General features: G+C 45.7%; 1 protein-coding gene across 3 annotated transcripts in view; it reads left to right on the forward strand.

Moving 5' to 3' along the window:
• The window catches only part of LOC119442994 (high affinity cAMP-specific and IBMX-insensitive 3',5'-cyclic phosphodiesterase 8B), a 376,115-nt gene that overhangs the window by 288,142 nt on the left and 67,672 nt on the right, over nt 1-20,301 (forward strand). Inside the window, exon 1 of one of the 3 annotated variants that reach the window (XM_037708103.2) lies at nt 16,280-16,496. The exons of the other annotated variants lie outside the window; for them this stretch is intronic. Coding sequence (XP_037564031.1) covers nt 16,320-16,496 — 177 coding nt within the window. The 5' untranslated portion in view covers nt 16,280-16,319. Of the gene's footprint in view, nt 1-16,279; nt 16,497-20,301 lie in introns of those variants that run through there. 3 annotated transcript variants of the gene reach the window in all.

The raw sequence follows: 20,301 nt of genomic DNA on the forward strand, positions 1-20,301 counted from the left end.
TGATTCCTTATTTAATTGCACATACCGGCCCACTGTGGGGATAGCCCACGAACCGGGTGGTAATCTGATAGATTCAAGCAGAATCTGTTGCCTTTTTTTCCCTCAAAAATGCAAAAAAAGAAGAAAAGGAACAGTAACGCACACAGGCGTACGTTGTGGATAGAAGAGAAGTGACTTTGTTATATAATTCCTTTTTGCTCCTGCTTCCTGTCTGGACTTCCCTTACTGACTCTTACCTAAATATGTGCACTTGTAACTTGCAAGTCAATTTGTTTGAAACTATAATGCCGTCGCTTCTTTTCGGCTTTCTGCCTCTTTCAATGCTAGTCGCCACCTGCAGTCGATATCGATGGTTACCGCCGCCGAGAAGTTGCTGCTCGTAGTTTATGACTGCTTTGAGCGTTATGGTCGTACCGGCAATACACGGCGAAAATGGGGTCTGCGTACTGATAAAGGTACAGCGGCAACGTAGAAGGATTACGCTTATTTCAGAATATTTGGGGTTGTAGAACGTGATGTCACACGGTGACACAAACCCCGAAGACGAAAGCGCTAAGCGTTCATGTGAAAATTTAATTTTGGGCTCGGTTTAGATTCTCCAACGTGTGACATGTAGTGCATGACCTCAAATGTCTGTGGTGTCAAAACACGCTTTCTTGCTTCTGGCACGTATCACAACGGGAACGTGCTAAATGCGAAAGTCGAGCTCAATTGGTGATGTTGTGATCGTTCGTAAGCTACGAACTTGCGCCCTGGTCTATTTTATTTAATACCTTGTTCTCCAGAGGACATTTTCACGCTTGTTTTGCTACTTTCTTTCGCTTTAAAAAATAATTTCCAGTCACACGACGCCGCATAATGCCCTTGTCATTCTCCTAAATTCTCACGCCTACTCTCAAGTCAAGTTGCATAATACGTAGCCAGCTTACCTCATATGCACTGAACATGTCAAAGTGCAACGATCGGGAAACTATTTACCGCAAAAAAAAGTATTGGGCTTGCTGCTAAGGTTTCTGGAATCTTTTCTGCAATAGAATGGAGTCGTATTTGCACAAATAAATATTTTAATTTTTTACCCCAAGTCCCGACGATAGTATAGTAGTCATGTGTTAAACTTTCGGGAAAACTACACGACACTTTCATTGCTCCCACGAACGTTGTCCAAGAGGGGCGAGTTACCGGCAGATGCATAGGTGCTGGCCTGTTAGTGACTGATTTATATATAATTATATGGACACTCCAGGCGCATTTCTGCCGTCGCCGTGAGGTTCCGTATGAAGTTCACGGGCGATAATATCGTCGCCGCGCGCCGTGTGCTCTATGTGCGAATGAAAGCGTGCGAGGATGACCCGGCGATCGCAGCTCAATCTCGCGCACGCAAGGGCGGGAAGCGGGAAGGAAGCGCGCCGTCTTCCAGTCGTCGCGCGCAACGCTCCGTAGGGAGGGTAGGGAGGGGGGAGGCCGCGTTCTGCGCCGCGCGCACCCGCCCGAGCGGCTTTATCTTGAAAGCCTTCTGCGGCGGGGGCACAGTCCTCCCTTCGCTGTGCTTTCACGCCTTAGTTCGCGTTGATGCGAGCGGCGGGACGAAGGTCAATTCGCTCGCTGCTAGCGCCGCGCTTAGTCACTCCAGCGTTTTGACAGCACGTTTCCGCGGTCATCGAGTGAGATGCGTTCATGTTTGCTTGTGCGCGCGTGGCACCGTGCTTGTTAATTTAGTTAGTAAGCCAATGTTTACAAGTTTACACGGCCGATTAAACTAATATTCTTACTTCGTATAACTGACCACAAGCTTGCTATGGCAATCCTGCTTCGCCTTTCGGGCGAAATTGCGACTTTTTTCCTTTATTCTAGTGATGTCTGGCACTCTTACTTACTATTCGCAGATTCGTATTTACGTGTTTTTACCCACCGCTGGGCCCTTTACTTAATGCTTCGATACCAGAAAAAAATTTAAAAATAAATAAATAATTAAATAAATAAACAAATACGACGCAAACCTAAGCCCATCCCAAGCTTAGGTTTGCGTCAATTCAGCAAGGCAAATGGTTTTTGGTCACGAAAAGAAGCAAGAGGTGAGCACCGTTTCACAAAGCACGGCGGTTCTATCGTTGCGCAGGAGAACCACTTGCCCGCAAATAATAGAAGGCTAAAACCAGGTTCGAGAACCTGTAAATGTCTCAGAGGCGGTGTTGCTGACATTTAGACAGGTGCAGCCGCCAGTCTTTATCAAGCGAGACGTGAGGCAGGCCTTTCTCATCGACCCCTGGTTGGCACCTTCTATACGACATCTTCTACCATCCTTCGATTTCGTTCGCGTGTGCATTTTTTTTTATACGCGGCACGCCGCTTTTATAGGAGAGTCTTTTTGTGCCTGCTTTCTGCCTTCAGTGCGCGTCGTGCTGCCTTTTGTGCATAGCGGACTACAGCCGGTGTAAACTGGCTTGCGGAGTGCATACAAAAAAAAAGAAAAAGAAAAGGAATAAAGAAATGAAGCAGAACTCAAGAACATGTGAACTCGGTTCTCTTCTGTTTACGAAGCAATAGGAGGCAAAAAAAAAAAGATGGCGGCGAGTGTGCTTCTCGGAACGGATGCCTCAAAGTGCAACAGCCTGAACCAAATGTAACGGAAAGAAGCCCCACGAAAAGGGAAATCGAAGGAACCGCCTTGCCAGCGGTGAATTCAGGCACTGCAACAGGCCATGCACTTTATTTCGCTACCTGCGTCGTTTCTTGCAAGAGCTCTCGACCGAGCACGTCGTAACCCCGCCCCGACTTGGCCAACATTTTATGTCTGCAGAGTTTTGTGTAGGGGACTGCGCGCACTGGGTACTCGAAGCGAGTACAGGCGGACTGTGTGGTCTTCCGTGTGAGCGACGAAACATAACTGTGGGCGAATTCCGGAACACGAGTGATTGCACACTTTTTTTGCTAGAAATGTAATCGAGAGCTGCGTAAACTGCGTTTGCAGAGATAGAACATAGCTTTTGAAAGCCAATTGTTTCTAAAGCATATTGTGTAGCGCAAAAAGTGATATCACTGAATGTTTGTTTGTTTCTTTCTTTCTTTTTTTTTCTTTTGCAAGCAAGACCCTTGTTATCGATATTTCACCGCTGACGAATTCTTCATATTGTTTGTTTTAGTTGCCTCAGAGAGCAGTCCATGCTTTCTGATTGTCTCTGAGGAATTTTACAGAATGCCAGAATGGAACCCTCGATCTCGTACCATCTTCTTGCCCCGGCACACCCGTTTAGCGGCACTCGCGACAGCGCATGGCAGACAGGTTGATCTGTAAAAGAGGTTCACAGGGAAGGTGCAAAGAATGATTGCAACTGCGTGTTAATTTTGTACGCAGTTAGCTGCAGTGGAGGTAAATCTTTTGTAGGAAATGTTTTACCAATTGTTCGCCCCCTTACACTTGTTATATGCTTCACCTTGTGCCTCGGTCACTCGCTGACCTTTTTCTACTAGCCGTTTCTGTGCGCATGACATCGCGCTGTTTGTTCTCTTCTACCAAGAAGTGTTTTGTGGATTCGTGGCTTCCCGTCAGCTTCATGTCAAATTATGTAACCTAACTTATGTAACTTCTGGAAAGACTTGAATCAATGTGTCCTTAGTGTTCGACACTCCCAAATTGCATACAGTTGTTTTTAGAACGTCCATCATGGAACTAGTTATAGCAACGAATCATAAAACCAAGTCCTTGCAATAACCAAGTGCCGTGCTAGCTGCTGTAAATGGTGGAACCGACCTTTACAAAACTTTATTTAGACAGTCTGCTGACCGTCTATGCACCGCTATTGTAAGATTTGCTTAAGATTTTGTATAAACAATAGTCGGTAAAAAGCGTAAGGCAATAAGTATATAAAGAGTCCATAAATATTCTAAAGACATTGGCGCAGAGACATTCAATTGACAATGGTCGATAAAAGTGTAAAGTGATAACTCTTTAGACTGTCTATAGATCAGTCTATGTACATTTGCCTATAGACATTGTATCGACTTAGTCGATACAAATTATTCATTACCATTACTGATATAATTACTCATTACATACTAATGACCCATAAATGATTAGATATTCTATAGAATTTGTCTATGAATAGTCTATTGACTTTATAGACAAATGGTCATGGACTTTCTAAGATTGTAAAGGCTCTCTAAAAAATTCCGAGGGGGAGATTGTGTTTCGGTGGCACTTTATACATTTTCATTCGGCAGAATGAAAATGCGGCAATATATTTGGCGGTGCCCCGTCGTGCGCTAAATTTCCCGTTTTAGGCCTGTAAAGGAAAAACAGGAAAAAAAGCTATTGTAATTTGTTCGCCAGTCTGCCCGCGTTTACTCGTGCACAACGGCTGTGCTCGTGATGCTAGATAATATTTGCTAGGTGATAGTGAATAAAAATGCGGACGTCACAGGAACTACATGCAGCATTAATGGGCGCAATACGCAAGTGACGAGTGAAGCCACACGATCCTTTCGGCTACCGCATATGAAGTACGCTTTCTTCACAGGCATTATGTAGGAAGCATCGGTAGAGCGGTGGCTCAACACGTGTACCGCTACCGACGAGTTGCCTAGACGGGCTCGCGAAGAGCGTTGGCTCTAGAATGGCGCTCTGTGTTTTAATAGCTCGTAGCGCTAGACGTCGCATGTGTATAGTCCGGAGCCGGCCGCTCGTCCACTTAGGACAAGTTCTATTTGCACAGGACATTTTCCTTTTTGCGCTGATGAAGAATAACCTGGGACCGTGTTCACACAGTTCTCTCTTGCGCAATCCTAAGTAAGTTTCCGTGCCAGAAAGGCAGCGTGGTTGCAGTGGAGCGAATAACTTTGATGAGCCAGTCCTTTTATGCACTGTTCTTACGATCGGTCTTATTTATTTACGCTGGGTCAATGACGACAGTGAGATGGTTGAGCACCGCATCCAACCGCTGTGACCTCAGATGAGCGTTGTTCTCCTATTCCGTAAGTTGGACACTGTATAGCGTATACCAATGGCACGCGCTCAAGTTCAAATGGGCTGCAACTTTCACACGTCGGTATACGTGCGAAAGAACGACTTTGCGGTTTTCATGGCAGAATAAAGTGTGCGGTAGATTTGCTTAGCTTTCGCAAGCTTGATGACTCGCGTGCAGCGGGTGTACTCGCTCCATAGGAGTGTTCGTACCATGCACTGCGGCGCTCTCGCACACTCGGGCTACATCGCGCTGCCCTTTCCACCATTCCTTCCAACTCTGTGTTGCTCCCGCGGTGTGCACGCTGTTGTCGCGACTGCTGTGATCCCGCTAAAAGCTTTCCCAGCGTGTCGCCGCGGTGGACGCAGCGCGTGGTGATGATTGCGCCAACTCCTCTCGGCTCCTGCGCGTGCAGTGGGACTTTCGACCCTTCGAGGAAAAAAAAAAACACATGCATGAAAAGAAAGAGGGGGCATTCGCCGACGAATTAAGTGCAGGTTGCTATGACAACCCCTCATCGGAACGAATGACGAACCGGTGCTCTTGTCGGCCTCCATTGCTTACAGCCCGCGAGTGGCGCTGTCGTCCGGCCTCTTGCTCCAAATGCAGACGGCATGCATTTCTCTTTCATCGAGTGCCCCTTTCTCGTGCGCGGTCCGCACATCCGTTCATTTCTTGTTCGCGGCGTTCGCCCTTCGCCTTTCTTCCTTTTTCTCTTTCTTTCTTTCTTTCTTTCTTTCTTTCTTTCTTTCTTTCTTTCTTTCTTTCTTTCTTTCTTTCTTTTGTAGAAGAGCGCGTGGGGTACTACATTTCTTCTCGTCCTTTGATCTTCGGTTCCATTCGGGAAGGCCTGAGGATAAGCGAAGATTAAATAAGAGATGTTGTAGGCGGGTGGATGAAACCGCCATAATACAAGCAGACTATGTTTCTCGTAATTATGACATCGTTATTCCAGCGTCTGCTTGCGAGCAGGTGGTGACGCAACATACTGTCGCTGTATTCAGCTTGAGAATTCGTAGTATTCGAAGGGTGGTCATTCCGGAGCACGGTTTTCAATCAGCTCCGTTCGTGCATATTGATTTTGAGAGCTCGTTGTGCGTGCCTGAGAACGAAAATTGGTTTGTCACGCGCAGACGCAAGCTAACAGGACGAAGTTTGTTAAGGCGACAACTACTTATGCTGAGGGGAACCTTCCGTTTGTACCCGTCTAATAAGTTTTCGGCGAGACTAATTTATACGTGTACATTCACAAACTCTATACTGGTTCATGGAAATTTTTGTCATATAGCGTATTATGGCATTGTTTCAGTCGACCTTCTGTTCTAAGTATAAAGCGATTCCCGTCGCTTATGGAGGGCGCGGAGGATAGATACTTAATCAAATATTTGCAGCGCCTCCGGTGCCTCGCCATCAATAGTTTGTTGAGCAAGAGGTCATGCGAGATTTACTTTTATGCCTTCAGCTGCATGTAATGAATGAACACATAATATTCAAATAGTACCTTACAAAATGACGATATCGTGTTTTCTCGTTTTCTATCTCCTATCGAACTTTTGTTATCAATTCTTTCTGCCATTTCAGAATCGCTCAGCGTCGAAAAGCATTCCCACCAAGTTGTCAGATACTCACAACAGCCACGACGCCTGCCAGTCGCGAGTGAATACTATACTATGCCTTTTCCAATGAAGTCCTTGATGCTCAGGCTTGTCATACAAGAAGAAGAATTAGAGAGCTCAAGCACTGTTTAAGAGAACTTGAGTATTCGATACGTTGTATACTAGATAACTCTGTTACCAAACTATGAAGCTGCTGTCCACAATTTTCTTGAGACCAACGCGATGTATTCTTTCCCCGCGGGATAAACGAAAGGCTTGCGCAACCCTTAATGCTAATCTTTCTTGCATAGATTCGCTAAAAGAGCATTCGAAACACTCAGTAACTCGCTGTGACAGAGAAAGAAATTATATAGGGAATAACTCTGACGCAGAACTGGAAAAATTGGTCTACGTTTATGACTAGAGCAGGGGCTCTGTGCATCAGCCTGTTTATTTTTTTTCCTGTGTTCTTATCCTGTCGCGCTGCTCCAATCTTCTAATTAAAAAATATTGTAAGCTGTTTTTTTTTAACTGCCACAAGGTCTAGTTAGTGTTAGTGACTCCGCAAATGCTCCACCGAGGGACCGACGCACCAGTCTGCCAAAGTTGGCTAGAAAGCAAGTTATGTTTACCTCATACCGCATACTCGGCCTGCAATCACTGAATATGCCTCATGCCATGCCATTTTGGCAATGCCCTCTCGACAGCACAATACCCTAAGCTCGAAACCACGCCATTAGAAAAGGTTACTGACAACTTGCGCACTTCAAAGGGGTAGCTCCGCCAGTCAGGGGGCGACGTTTATCGGAATCATTCTTTCGTCGCAGCGTGACTTGGCAATAGAAGACAAACACGGTTTCGACGCCATCTTGTTTCCATCTTCGCTTGAAAAGCGCATACGGCAGCCCACTCGCAGCAACACGCCACGGCTGCCACGGTGGTGCGCGAGACAGCCGTAAAGTAGAAACGAGGACTCGTATTTATGAAAAACTTCTCGCGTAAGAACTGCTCGTAAGAGCAAATGCCAACCAGTGATGATGTTGGAGCATGCTGGCAACTGCCACCGAAAGGGGCACAGTGCCTGCATGCTCTTGGGAACGGAGAGGACAGAAACATAAAAATGGAAGATAGGAAGAAGGGAAGGAAAGAGGAGATGAAGAGCAAGATCACAACGACTTAACTAACGAGTCTAAGTCTAAGTTGGCAGACGATCAACTAAGAGGAAAACCAGAGAATGAAACGCACGCACACGAACGAGGAGGACACAGGACGAATGCTGGCGGCCTGTGTATCCCTTGTTCTTGTGTCTGTTTCATTCGCTGGTTTTCGAATTAGTTGACGAAAGTAAAGCGATGGCAATGAATTTAGTGCGCCAGTGGGAACAGAAAGGAAACAGAAACATGGCCAGGAACAGAGATAAAAAACACGCAGCTCGCAGAAATAAAAATTAAAAGAATATAACAAAAATAAGAAAGGACTCGTCCCTTGCAAAGAAGAAATGCGCTACGAAGAAGAAACCTAGTCAGTTTGTTGGGCGTATTTGAGTATTGTCTATATGATGTTGCCTTGCGTGAAAGCGCGCGGGGATTTATTTTTTTGTCTTTATTTTACTTTTGTCTTTCACTTTTCTTCGTTCTTTTCTTTCACTTTTGTCTTTTACTTATGACTTTTTTTTTAGGGGCGAAGCTCCTTATAGCGGCACCCGTTCGTCCCCGTCGTCGTCGTCGTAGTAGTAGTAGTGTGTAACCAGTCTGAGAAAAATGAGAAAAAAATTTCGAAGTTGTGTCCGTAGCGCGGAATCGAACCAGGGACCCCTCGCTTCCGAGCGCGCGGCGTTAGCCCACTACGCCACGAAGCGGACATGGACACACGCACCACGATGGCAATAAATACCCAACATTAACGAAAGGCCGCGTTTCTAGCGCGTTTCTAACGCGTTTGTGCTAGCGCGTTACGGCCCGTGTAAGAAGCTGGTGTAAGACGCTGTGGCCTCTCCGCCTTACCTTCAACGCGTTTCGAACGCGCTGCCCAAAGCGGTGGCAAGTCAAGTTCAAGTCGAGGAGCGTTTATGAATACGGGGGGTATACTCTCTCGGCAGTCATGTGATGGCGTCGGCAAACGCGGTGCACGTTCCGGCATCTGTAAATGGCTGCGTAAGACGCTGTGGCCGCTCCCCCTTACTAGAGAGTACTGCACGTTTCTAACGCGTTTGTGCTAGCGTCCCCTTAAGCGGGAGATCCGATGATTCCCTCCGGAGCTTAGCCCACTCATCATCATTCACCCCGTGGATATGCTGTGAATTTTTTTTTACTTTTGTCTTTCATGCAAAGGTCAGTACGAAGATCGCGCTTGCGTCATCTGTCCCCTGTCTTCCCGTCTGTTTTGCGCTGCATGTAGCCATGGACGTTTACCAAGTAGCCCGACAGTGTTTTTTTTTTACTTTAGTTTTAAGTAAGTCTACTCGCTCAACAGATTATATTCTGTAATAATTAAATGGGCGAGCAACGCAGACGCAAGTGTTCAAATTCAGGAAGAAAGAAAGAAAGAAAGAAAGAAAGAAAGAAAGAAAGAAAGAAAGAAAGAAAGAAAGAAAGAAAGAAAGAAAGAAAGAAAGACGAGCGTTGTGTTTGCTATCCTACGTTGGATGAACCGGTTCATGGTATAGAAAGAAAGTGCTCAACTTCAGAATGACTGCACGTTGCTCGTAACTTTTGGGCCTCGTTACGCGTTTTTGTTGCTCTCGCAAATACATGGAGCAGTTAAAGAACGTGTTCGTGTACAAAAAAAAGAAGAAAAAAAACATGGAAGGGAAGTTAGTGAAGCGCAAGAGCCTCAACATGCGGTTGTGTTCTCCTACTCATACGATTATGCAGCTGTACGACGGACGAAATTGTATTGGCAGCAGATTACGAACCACGTGACACGCATAGCATTGAAAAGACAGAGAAAACAGACGGCTGGAAAGGAGACACTAGTCTGCTGCTCAAGGACAGCGGTGCACAAAAGTGGCCGGAATTCAGAGGTCGCGGACGCTCCTGGAATGCAAGGAACGCGGATGGTCTCATTAGCTAATGAAGCCGGAGGTCTTACCAACCTCGAAAGGAAGTCTACGCGACGAGAGTATATGCGCTTACAAAGTGCGTTGAGTAGAAAAAGAAAACAAATATTGACGACTTTGAAAACGGTCGTTATAGGAGATATCGCGTTACAAGCCATATCTACAGGAAGAGAGAGGGAGATATTATTTATTTACGTAAAGCCGGAGATATAGGCCGGAGCGAGCGAGCTTTTGCCCGCTAACGGCTAACAAGAACTGCGGAAAGCTAAAAAAAGTAACAAGGGTACTTCAATTGGTGCGACAAACAGCGATAAGCAACTACAATTGGCCACCAAGAGCAACACAAATAAGGAATGCCAACACTTCCGAAAGCCAGTGAAACTATGTCGTCGTGTGGTAATGCACCAACGCCCGGGAAGTCCCGCTGGAGTTTTGCACAGAATTCACTGACGTGCGTTTCAGTTTCCCACACTGATGGCGGGAGGAACGTTAAAGAGGCAGGGCTTTAAATCGATTTAAATAGGTGAGTGAATTATCTAGGAACTTTAATAACCACTAAATGAACAAATAAATATTTGAAAATTTTAAACAATAAAATAAAGAAGAGAAAATAAATAACATAGATAATAAGTAGGGGTGTACTAATACTCGAAACTATCGAATAACGAATCGAATAGTGTCCTATTTGATTCGGTCTTCGAATCGAATGGTCACTAATCGTAAATGTGAATATTGTTTTAATACTTTTCTGATATTTCATAGCGTCAACTGCGCCCAAATAAACATAATGTTTGAGCAAAGGTACGATAAGTTTTAGCCCCCGCGGGCATAGTATAGACGTAAAACATGAGAACCTGCGTATAGTGGAGCAGGATACGTCACTTGGGTAGCCATAGTTTACAGGCTGTACAGCGATTATTCGCACTCTCTGAAGAGCCCTGTGCAAGCGAAGAGACTGCTTGTTTGCTCCTAATGCTTCATTTGTGCTTTTAATAAATAACGCTTCAGAACGTACTATGTAATGACAGAAACTTGCTAAATTTAAGAATACTGAGATGTGAACATCGTTTTATAATAGTTGTTATAGCGGCTATTCATTATTCGAAAACTACTCGAAAAGTATTCGATATTGGATTATGGCGCTATTCGATTCGCATTTGACTCGATCTCAAAAATGAGTATTCGCACAGCCCTATTTAATAAGCAACACTTTATATGAGTAAAGTATTATTTCAAAAGTTTATGTGCATTGAATCGACGGAAAATGATTGATTACTAAAGGAGACAATGTGGGCATTTTTTTTCATATTTTGTGCTGTAACAGCCGCGCCACTGTACATAAGTGTGATACCATGCAATAAAAGCTTTCTCGTATTTTGGCCGTTTTAACGCAGACAAAGTATTCATTACTTATTAGGATGAGTCCTTTGTTCCTTCAGAAAGCAATGCAATCCTTCATTATCGATAAAAAGGTAATAGACCAGAGCAGAACTGTATCAAAATCTGTGACGTCACACAATGCTTGTGCAGAAACTTCAAATTGCCCTTCGTTCGTTTTATTATAGCTTAATTTGCTGTTCCTCTGCAGTGTACCTTTGTGAAGAGCTTTCCGAGGCAATGCTGTATACGATCTGCGGTAAACATTGCCAGTTGTGTGCGGTGTGTTCGTGTGCATGTGCGTACGCAAGAAACGATGCTTCGTGAGGGCGCTCAAATTGTTATCTCCAGGCAGCGCCTCCGTTTTCTTCTTGTCTACTATTTCTTTCAACACTCAATGGCTTTCGAACATGTCTTTGTTAAAGGAAAGCCTGTTCGCGGCGGAGTGCAGTACTGAAGGAATGGCATTCCTTTGTCATTTGACCGCTAATTGTGTAGAACACGACGGCGGCTCTTGATCACGGTGTATACTTTGCAAGACCGCGTTTTGTATAAACGTGGCGCGAATGGCATTTTGGCTACGCACAATAAAGCAGGCAGACACGTCTTGTTCTACCTTATTTTTTCTTTTTCTTATGGGGGGGGGGGGGGGGGGAGGAGAGAAGAGAAGGCTACACTGGGCCTAAGCGCCATCCTTTTTCAACAAAAGTGTACTTATTCATTCAAGCTGTTCGCACCTATAAAAATAACCCGCTTTTGTTTTTGTCGTTTTGCCTGTTACTACTTAAAATTCTTTAGGCGGTTCAAATGAATTGAAGATGGAAATGACGCGCGCTCGTTCGTTCGTTCGTTCGTTCATTCGTTCGTTCGTTCGTTCGTTCGTTCGTTCGTTCGTTTGTTTGTTTGTTTGTTTGTTTGTTTGTTTGTTTGTTTGTTTGTTTGTTTGTTTGTTTGTTTGTTTGTTTGTTTGTTTGTTTGTTTGTTTGTTTGTTTGTTTGTTGTAGCGCCTAGATGGGCGGTTGACGTGGGCAACCTACAATAAAATTTGCTGTGCACAGAGACTTATCTATATTCAGCGAAACACACCGCAGTTGTAGTTTCATTTAAATGCCACAGTAAAAAAAAAAGAAAACCTCATGAAATATTCAATTGCGGACGCCACTTAAAAAAGACCAACGACGGAACGGGACGCCCCTTTTAGCCCTGTTCGTTCACGATTCAGTAAAGCTCCAACCAGGCCACTTCAGCACTCAGCAGCCCCACTCGAATACATGTGTTTTTCTGTTTTTTTTTTTCTTTTTTTTTTTTTTTTTTTACGAAACTGCCGAGGACATCGAAGAGCTGTAGAGTTTCCTGCCTTGAAGAGAGCCAGCCCACACGCTTCCTCACTTGTTTATTTATTGAAGGAGACTCATACTAATTAAACGGCTTTGAAGCAGGCTCCAGCCGCTCCACTATCGGAAGAGACAGCATTTTCTTTTATTCTCTCCCGATGCAGAGCATCTTGGACGTCTCACCTTTTTTTTTTTTTTTTTTTTTTTTTTTGGCGTCAAGTTGAGCTTGTACTCGTAGCTTGAGCTAACTCAGGCAATGTTTTCAAAATCTTTGGGCACTGTTGTGTTTCTACTCGTAAGCGTGACCTTCGCAATATCCCAACAAGCGTGTGAGACACCTGCACCAATATTTTTTATAGCGTGCGCGCGTGTTTGTGTGTGTGTGTGTGTGTTTGTGTGTGTGTGTGTGTGTGTGTGTGTGTGTGTGTGTGTGTGTGTGTGTGTGTGTGTGTGTGTGTGTGTGTGTGTGTGTGTGTGTGTGTGTGTGTGTGTGTGTGTGTGTGTGTGTGTGTGTGTGTGTGTGTGTGTGTGTGTGTGTGTGTGTGTGTGTGTGTAGAGTGTACGTGCGCGTGCGTGTGCGTGTGTGCGTGCGTGCGTGCGTGCGTGTGCGTGTCTTTAACAGTGGCAGGTTTTGTTGTGTCAGTTTTCTATTTGACCATGTTTATCATTACGGGCACATTTTATCTCGTAACGAATAGTAAGGCCGTTGCGTGCCTGGCACGCACACAAACTCGTACAAATATTCCGGGCCTTCTTCGCAATGCTCTGCGTTCTGCGCATTTCGGAAGAAATGTCAGCAGAAATGCTCAACACCTCTGCTATAGTGGTGGCTTACTGCTTGAGAAAACATGTCTGACATCAACAAAGCCAAATAAAAAGTACCAGATTGCAGTCAGCATGAATTTGGTGCGCACACGTTCAACTATATTTCTGTCGTTATTCCGAATGCTGCTGACGCTGCAGTCGTGCACCGGTAGCGGGTAACGAATTCTCTAACAGCGTTTTCAAACATTTCAAATGTAGTAATACTTGTCCAAATAGTGTCGGTGACTTTTCTTTTTAGACGCCGTCGTGGGGCTTCGCTAAAGGAATCTTCTCGATAGAAAGCAGTAACAGCAGAAAAGTCCGTAAAAGCGATTGAAATATTGCCGCAGACCTTTCTGGCGCCATTTTCTTTCCCTTGTACCGTCCCAAAGGATTTGACGTCCGGTTCCCCACGTCCACTGGCTTCACCGTCCCTTCGAGCCGTCCTCTCCTCTCCAGTTTCTTTATTTACTTTTCTTTTTTTACTTGGGAAGGAACATGCTCTAGTGATTCCCATTTTACCAGTGTGCCCGAAGAAAACGCAATTTTCTTTCTTATCAATTTCCCGATATTTTGTGGCTGGTTGGACGTTTTAGCATCGCTTTAGAGTTTTGTCTAGCCATTTCTATTTTTATATTTCCCGCCGCTTTGCTATCGCCTGTGAGTGCGACGCTCCGCGAAAATGTCGGTGCAATCTACCTGCATAACCCACGACTCCGTAGAAATAAACAAAAACTGAATGCGAGGTTTGCACGGATGTACTAGTGGGCACTTCGGAATTCTGCGATTGTATTTCATTGCTCTTTTCCTTTTTTTTTAGCTTGGAATGAAAAAGAGTGACACGTGCCGTCATTGCGATGTAGCCAGTGCTCCTTGCCTTGCGTCCTTCTGTTTGTTTATTATTTCTCGAGGAGGTTATCCACGACGTTCGAGCAAAACGGAAATTCGGTAAAAAAAACACAATAAAAATTGAAGTGACGAACGTCAAGCCAGTGAACGGTGCATTTTACCTTCTTTGGCCCTCACACCGTGGGATCGAGTTTCCTCTGAATGCGAGTTTTATCTTACATTGTGTTTCTTTTTAGTAGTTATTGTTTTGATTTTTTTTCTGCTGAAGTCAGCAGAAAACATGTGGCCTGTTCCCCCTAAAAAGAAGTCTATTATCAAGCTAATGAATGTTTCTTGTAAGACACACTGATAATTATCGCTTGGACGAAATGTATAACCGGCACCTAGACAAGCGTAATTCATGGCACAATTTACGAAAGAAAGAACATAATGATACTGCCGGTATTTCTGCGAGCGAATGTAATCGAAGTTTCTTCATACGAACGCATAGTATGCTTTTATTTCTTTTTATACACCAAAAGTTGCAGCCGACCTTCTCTCGCCAGCTACTTCGTAATGGGGAAAGGGGAACCAAGTGACCAGCGACGAAGAATAAGAGATGGTGCTTGTGTACAGATAAAAATCCAAGTTCTAAAGCAGTGAGTCCAGTCACATGTCACGTCTCAGTTTGGAAAAAAGGAAAATAACACCAAAGCGGCTACCTTTCTTCTGCTTACCGGGGGCTTATTGTTGAGTAGTCGAAATTAATTAATTAAACTGTGAGGTTTTACGTGTCAAAACCACCATCCAATGAGACTCGCCGTAGTGGAAGATTCCGGATTAGTTCTGACCTCCTGGGCTTCTTGAACGTGCGCCTAAATTTCAGTGCGCGAATGGTTTTTGCATTCTGCCCTCCATCGGAATGCGGCGGTCGAGGCCAGGATTGAACCCGCAACCTTGAGCACAGCAGCGCAATGCCGTAACCACTGCGCTTCTGTTACGGGTGTGTGTGGTTCAAGAAAGGCCGATCAAACAGAATTCTTGTCACAGGGATCAGTGAGAACAAGAGGGCTCTACCAGTGAAAATAGCCACATTTTGCCACAATATGCGTGTTTGTTTGTTTGATTGTTTGTTTGTTCCTTTTTATTTTTTTATTTTTTTATGGGGACTGGCGCGATCCTTCTGACGGCAGCTGGTAAAGAAACAGAGGACTTGCTATACAAGCAGAGGTATCTCTTCGAGTACAAGCACAGTTGGAAAAGGTGCTTAAACTCTTACTCTGAGAAGCACTTAAGAAAAGCGCGTTCACTGCGAGTTAGGTATGCATGCACCGAATCAGTTAATTGGTTTCGATCTAAAGACGTGCCTTATCCTTCATAGCACTGACTGCAAGCGGCGAAAAGAATACTGCGCCATAAGAAACCTACACTATGCTTCCCTATATATGTCAGTTGGTGTTTTCTTCGCTGTAGTTACGCTGCATTATCTTACTCTAAGTTCAGTCCTATGTAGGTTGCATTTCTTGCACCGTCGCGGTTACATTCCGTAGTGTTTGCGTACGGCATTGCTTCAAAGAAATTGAGTGGTACGACTTTTTTTTTTTCAGGGTGTTACTTGGTCATCTAAAGGATAGTCTTCTGCATGTTGATTGGTATTATTATTTCCTTTTGAAAAGGTATAGTCAATCGAAAGAGAGAGAAAAAAAATTAAGGAGCAACCTTCCTCCCTGTGCTCTTTTTTTTTTTTTTTTGTAAACGAGGGAGAAAAAAATGCCACACTTCATGTTTTCTTATCGCCGCTTTACTGCTTCAAGAAAGATATCTTGGAACTACCTCTTCGAAGTCTTGGCCCGGACTTACACAGAATCTGTTACTATTTCGTGTGGGACCTCTACTCCGGGATTCAGCCACATAGATGCATGCTCCGCTGCCCAGGAATTTGTTATTGTGTCCAACCGAATACCCTGTTCGTAGTACTCCTAAACATTTATTTCTGATTATAGCTTTAATGGTTGTAACTTAATTATAACTGATTAGCAGTTATTGACCATTTCTTAGCCAATTTTCCATAGTGGCAATGAGACACATGTCCCGTGGACAACAAGAACGACACCGGAAGGGTCGCAACACCTGCCTACTCGTTTGGAATAAGGGGACAGAAACATATAACTGCAATAAAGCAAAAAGGAATTAGCAGCTTGAAGAATTGTAGCTCCGGCACAGACGAACGACACTTAACGTGAAGACGTCCCTCCGAAGACAGCCAGCTCTGCGCGGTGTGGAAGCAGCGCGTGCAAGAGTCTGATCGAAGAAGGCAAAGAAGAGCGTACGGCTCCCGCCGAGCGTTGACTTGTCGCTGCGCGAAATGGAGCCGGAGGTGAACCATGGCGCGCAGGGTGTTCACAACGACATGGCGAGCCCCTGTGGTGCCGATGACCGGGACGAGAAGGCGTCGAACAGCGACAGCCTCAACCACCGGGCCTCCATGTCCTTTTACTTCAGCGCAGTGCTGGCCCACATGCCGCACCTGCTCTTCCGAAAGGTAACGCAGGGCGATGTCACCGGAGCTGCTTGGTTGTGTCGGCCCTCTTTCAAAGCGTTAGCCTTTCTTAGATCGTTGCTCAATTTCGTGTCGTTTGCGTCGGCGGCGTCCGCACAGGGAGACCTAGGGCACGCGCTAGAAATACCGTCGGGCGCGCGCCAGGAGATGGAACTGCACGGGACGCGTATTTTGCTTTCCGCGGATGATTGCCACGCGAGAGAGGAAAAAAAGAGGGCGAGGAGGTTGGCACCGGCGGAACGCCTCCGTTGCTCCGGCGTTGCAACGCAGAACACGCTGGGCTGTTGGTAACTAGGCACAATTGTGGCTGCTGTTAAGGGATCGATGGTATTCCTAAATAAACGCATCACTGTTTTGATGATCCAAATATAATCTCACTATCAGGGAGGGAGCAGTCTACCTGACTGGAGCAGTATATTTTTATTTGGGGTGTTGCTACGCTGCGCTCCGCAACACCCCAACGACACCGCCGCTTGGCGTCGGCGCCCGGCACCGCGGCTTCCGCCGCGGCACAACCGAAGGCGCCGCTAAACAGAGAGACTAAACATTTTAAGCGAAGTATCTACGCCCCTGAACATTTCTTGCATTGACCTCTCCCTCACCTGCACCCTTTATGTTCATTCTAACGATTCTAGTATGGCTCTCTTGTTTACACGTCACGGACAAATTTAGCCGTGTTATAGGTCTCGTATGTAGTAGACACACGCGCTGACCAAGGCTGCATTGTTACGTGTTTATTGTACGAGTAAAGTTCTCGTGGATACATTGAATTAGGCAACATCTTCAGCCTGTGCTTGAACAAAAAAGCCCATACGGTATGTCTACGCATCACTAAAGTCGCTTGATCTTTACGCATCACTAAGGTGACTCGATTCCAGGGCCGTAAACGTGTTTTTGAGGCACCCTGCGCATCACGGGAGGCGGAACACACCGATGACCGTGACCATTTATTGGGTTTTACGTGTCAAAACCATGATTTGATTATGAGGCATGCCGTAGTGGGGGACTCCGGAAATTTGGACCACCTGGGGTTCTTTAACGTGCACCTAAATCCAAGTACATGGGCGTTCTCGCATTTAGACCCCATCGAAATGCGGCCGCCGTGGCCGGGATTCGATCCCGCGACCTCGTGCTTAGCAGTCCAAAACCATAGCCACTAAGCAACCATGGCGGGTGCGTGACCGTAAAGTTTCAAGCAATAATTATTGTAGGAAACTCTGTGACCGTGACAGCGACTGTTCCTGCCAAAGACGTTATCTTGTCGAGCGTTCCCTATTTACGGCGCATGTCTTGCACGCTCGCGGAGTGTTAGAAGCATAGTTTCTCATTACGTTTTTAGAAGGCCTCCAAAGACGCAGAGTGCGTTCGGTTCCAAACGCCAACGCTGCACTCAATCGCCGCGCGGCAGAACACACCGATAGCGGCCGCCGTTTCCAGAGACGCAGTGCACGTGTGGTTTAATAAAAGCAAAAATCAGGTAGGTTGTTTCCGGGACGCAGTCTCAGTGGTGTATGTGACACGTCTTGTGCGTGCTGCAGAGGGTTTATGAGTATAGGGTACAGAAATTACGTAACCAAATACACGTAACCAACTATGTGTCTAAACTATTTTTTTATCGTACGGATGTTCGGCAGTTCTTGTAAAGGTGATGAGGCCCTGAATAAAAAAAAATCTTGGAGTACGCTTAAGCTTCGCCTTTAAGAGTGGAACGCGATAGCGTTATTGAACGCCGTTGACGCCGACACCGACACCGTATTTTCTGCGACATGGGGTACGATCAAAATTTCGAAAAGCTCGGTTTTCAATATTCCCCTCAATGTTACCTCGAACCAAAGTACACCGAGACACCATCAGAATTAGAGGACGCTTAAACTTCGCCTTTAAGAGTGGAACGCGATAGCATTCAAAGGTCCCTGGCTGCTTATCAGGCTTCTTTCTCGTATATTCAAATTACAATCCGACGCTATCACGTCAGCAGATTGTGGTTAAGTCGTACTTTACGATTTTTCTGACGGATTTTACTTTGAGAAATTTAATTTTTTGTTCACTAACGCCTTGCGCCACGCGAAGGGCCCGCCCGGTCGGGGTGGTTCGGGATGATGTGGTTCTGCATGATTATTTCCGCCAGACGCCGATGGGGGGCTTAACGCCGACGCCGAAGCCGACACTGACGCCGACGCCGGATTTTCTGCGACACGGGGCCCTTAACGCTGTCGCGTTAAAACCTGCTTCTTACAGTCGGTAGAATTCAGCTTTCTTTCTCAAGTGCAACAAATCTAATTCAAATCGGCTCAACTGCCGTCTGAGAAAATTTCAGCGTTTTAGATGTGGAGGATTAGAGGGTGATCTCAAAGGTTGTTATTTTGTAAACTCCATGCACCGGAAGGGATTGCAAAGCCGGAAACACGTCATAGCCGCCACTTTTTAGGCATCAATACAGAAACTACCTAAACGTGAGATAGCGAGCGGCGCGTGATCGAGCGAAAACAAAACCGTATGCCACCTGCGTCGTTGTCTAGGGTGGCTTCAATTATTTCTTTCTTCTAAGAATCGGAATAGAAGGGCACAAGCAGAATTTTCTTCAGTCTTATAATTCAATGCGATGATCGTTTTTATATTCAGTGACACAATTACACGAGGCATTACGATGTCATCGGGATAAGTAGACTGTTTCTTAGCCAATTCTCCATAGTGGGAATGAGACACATGTCCCATGGACAACAAGAACAACACCGGAAGGGTCGCAACACCTGCCTATTCGTTAGGAATAAGGGGACATAAACATATAACTGTAATATAACTCTCCTGGTAGCGTCTCAATCGTGTCCTATATTTCGCTTCAATTTCTCGCTTATTAAGCTCTGTTCTCGATCATAGTAGACGTATTTGAGCACTAATCTATCACTTTAGCTTGACTTTGTTTTAGAGAGAAGCTGTTTATGCGGACCATGTGCCGTCGTTGGACTTCGCTAAAAAGGGGCTCCGTGACCTATCGGGAGAGGAGACGGGAAAAAAAGAGCTCAACAGGAGGAAAGGGGTTGGAGTGACCCTTTTTCCCCCTGTGAGAATGCTGTGAGAGGGTGCAGATGAAAAGAACGGGGAGGGGGGTTGACGAAAGTCGCGCCGTCCAATACTGGCGTTGGAGGGGGAGAGCTTGTGGCGCGCCAACCAATGGCGGTGTAGGAAAACAGTAGGTCAACGGAGGAGTGGGGTGTGAGAGGAGTTCGCGTTAGCGTTAGTTGTGTATACGGAACTTTGGTCAAGGACTCTAGTCTGGTAACATAAAAAACGCGAAGGGACGCGCTAGGAACGCCGTCGCCCGTAGACGCCGACGCGTCCCATCCCCCGCAAGTAGCGCCGTTTACAGCTTCGCTGTTCGACCATCTTCACGGAGTGGAAGGGGCGATAACTTTCGGCATTATTGCCCCCTTAAGGTATTTAATTTCGGTGCTGGTTTGTGGATAGGCTGAAGACCGTGACCGTCCGATAGCCCTACCGTTACGTTGACAATCACCATGCCTCAGGCCACAACCACATGCACAGGTTCACCTTTGCCATAGGGGAAGAAAAAAAAACAAAATTAAGCCCGCCAATGTCAGTGTTGCTCAAACTCGTGCCTCTGCAGTAATATGCAGCGCAGTTTGGGCGCTCGGTAATTTGTGAGGAACTCTGGGCCCCACACAGACTCAGAGAGCAGTGCCGTCTGTGCATGTATTTTGGAGGCCACAATACACTGCTTTAGTGGAGGAGGACACCGCTGTGCGCATCACAAATCAGAAATGGTGCT

Source organism: Dermacentor silvarum, chromosome 2 (genome assembly GCF_013339745.2).
Source record: "Dermacentor silvarum isolate Dsil-2018 chromosome 2, BIME_Dsil_1.4, whole genome shotgun sequence".
NCBI lineage: Eukaryota > Metazoa > Arthropoda > Arachnida > Ixodida > Ixodidae > Dermacentor > Dermacentor silvarum.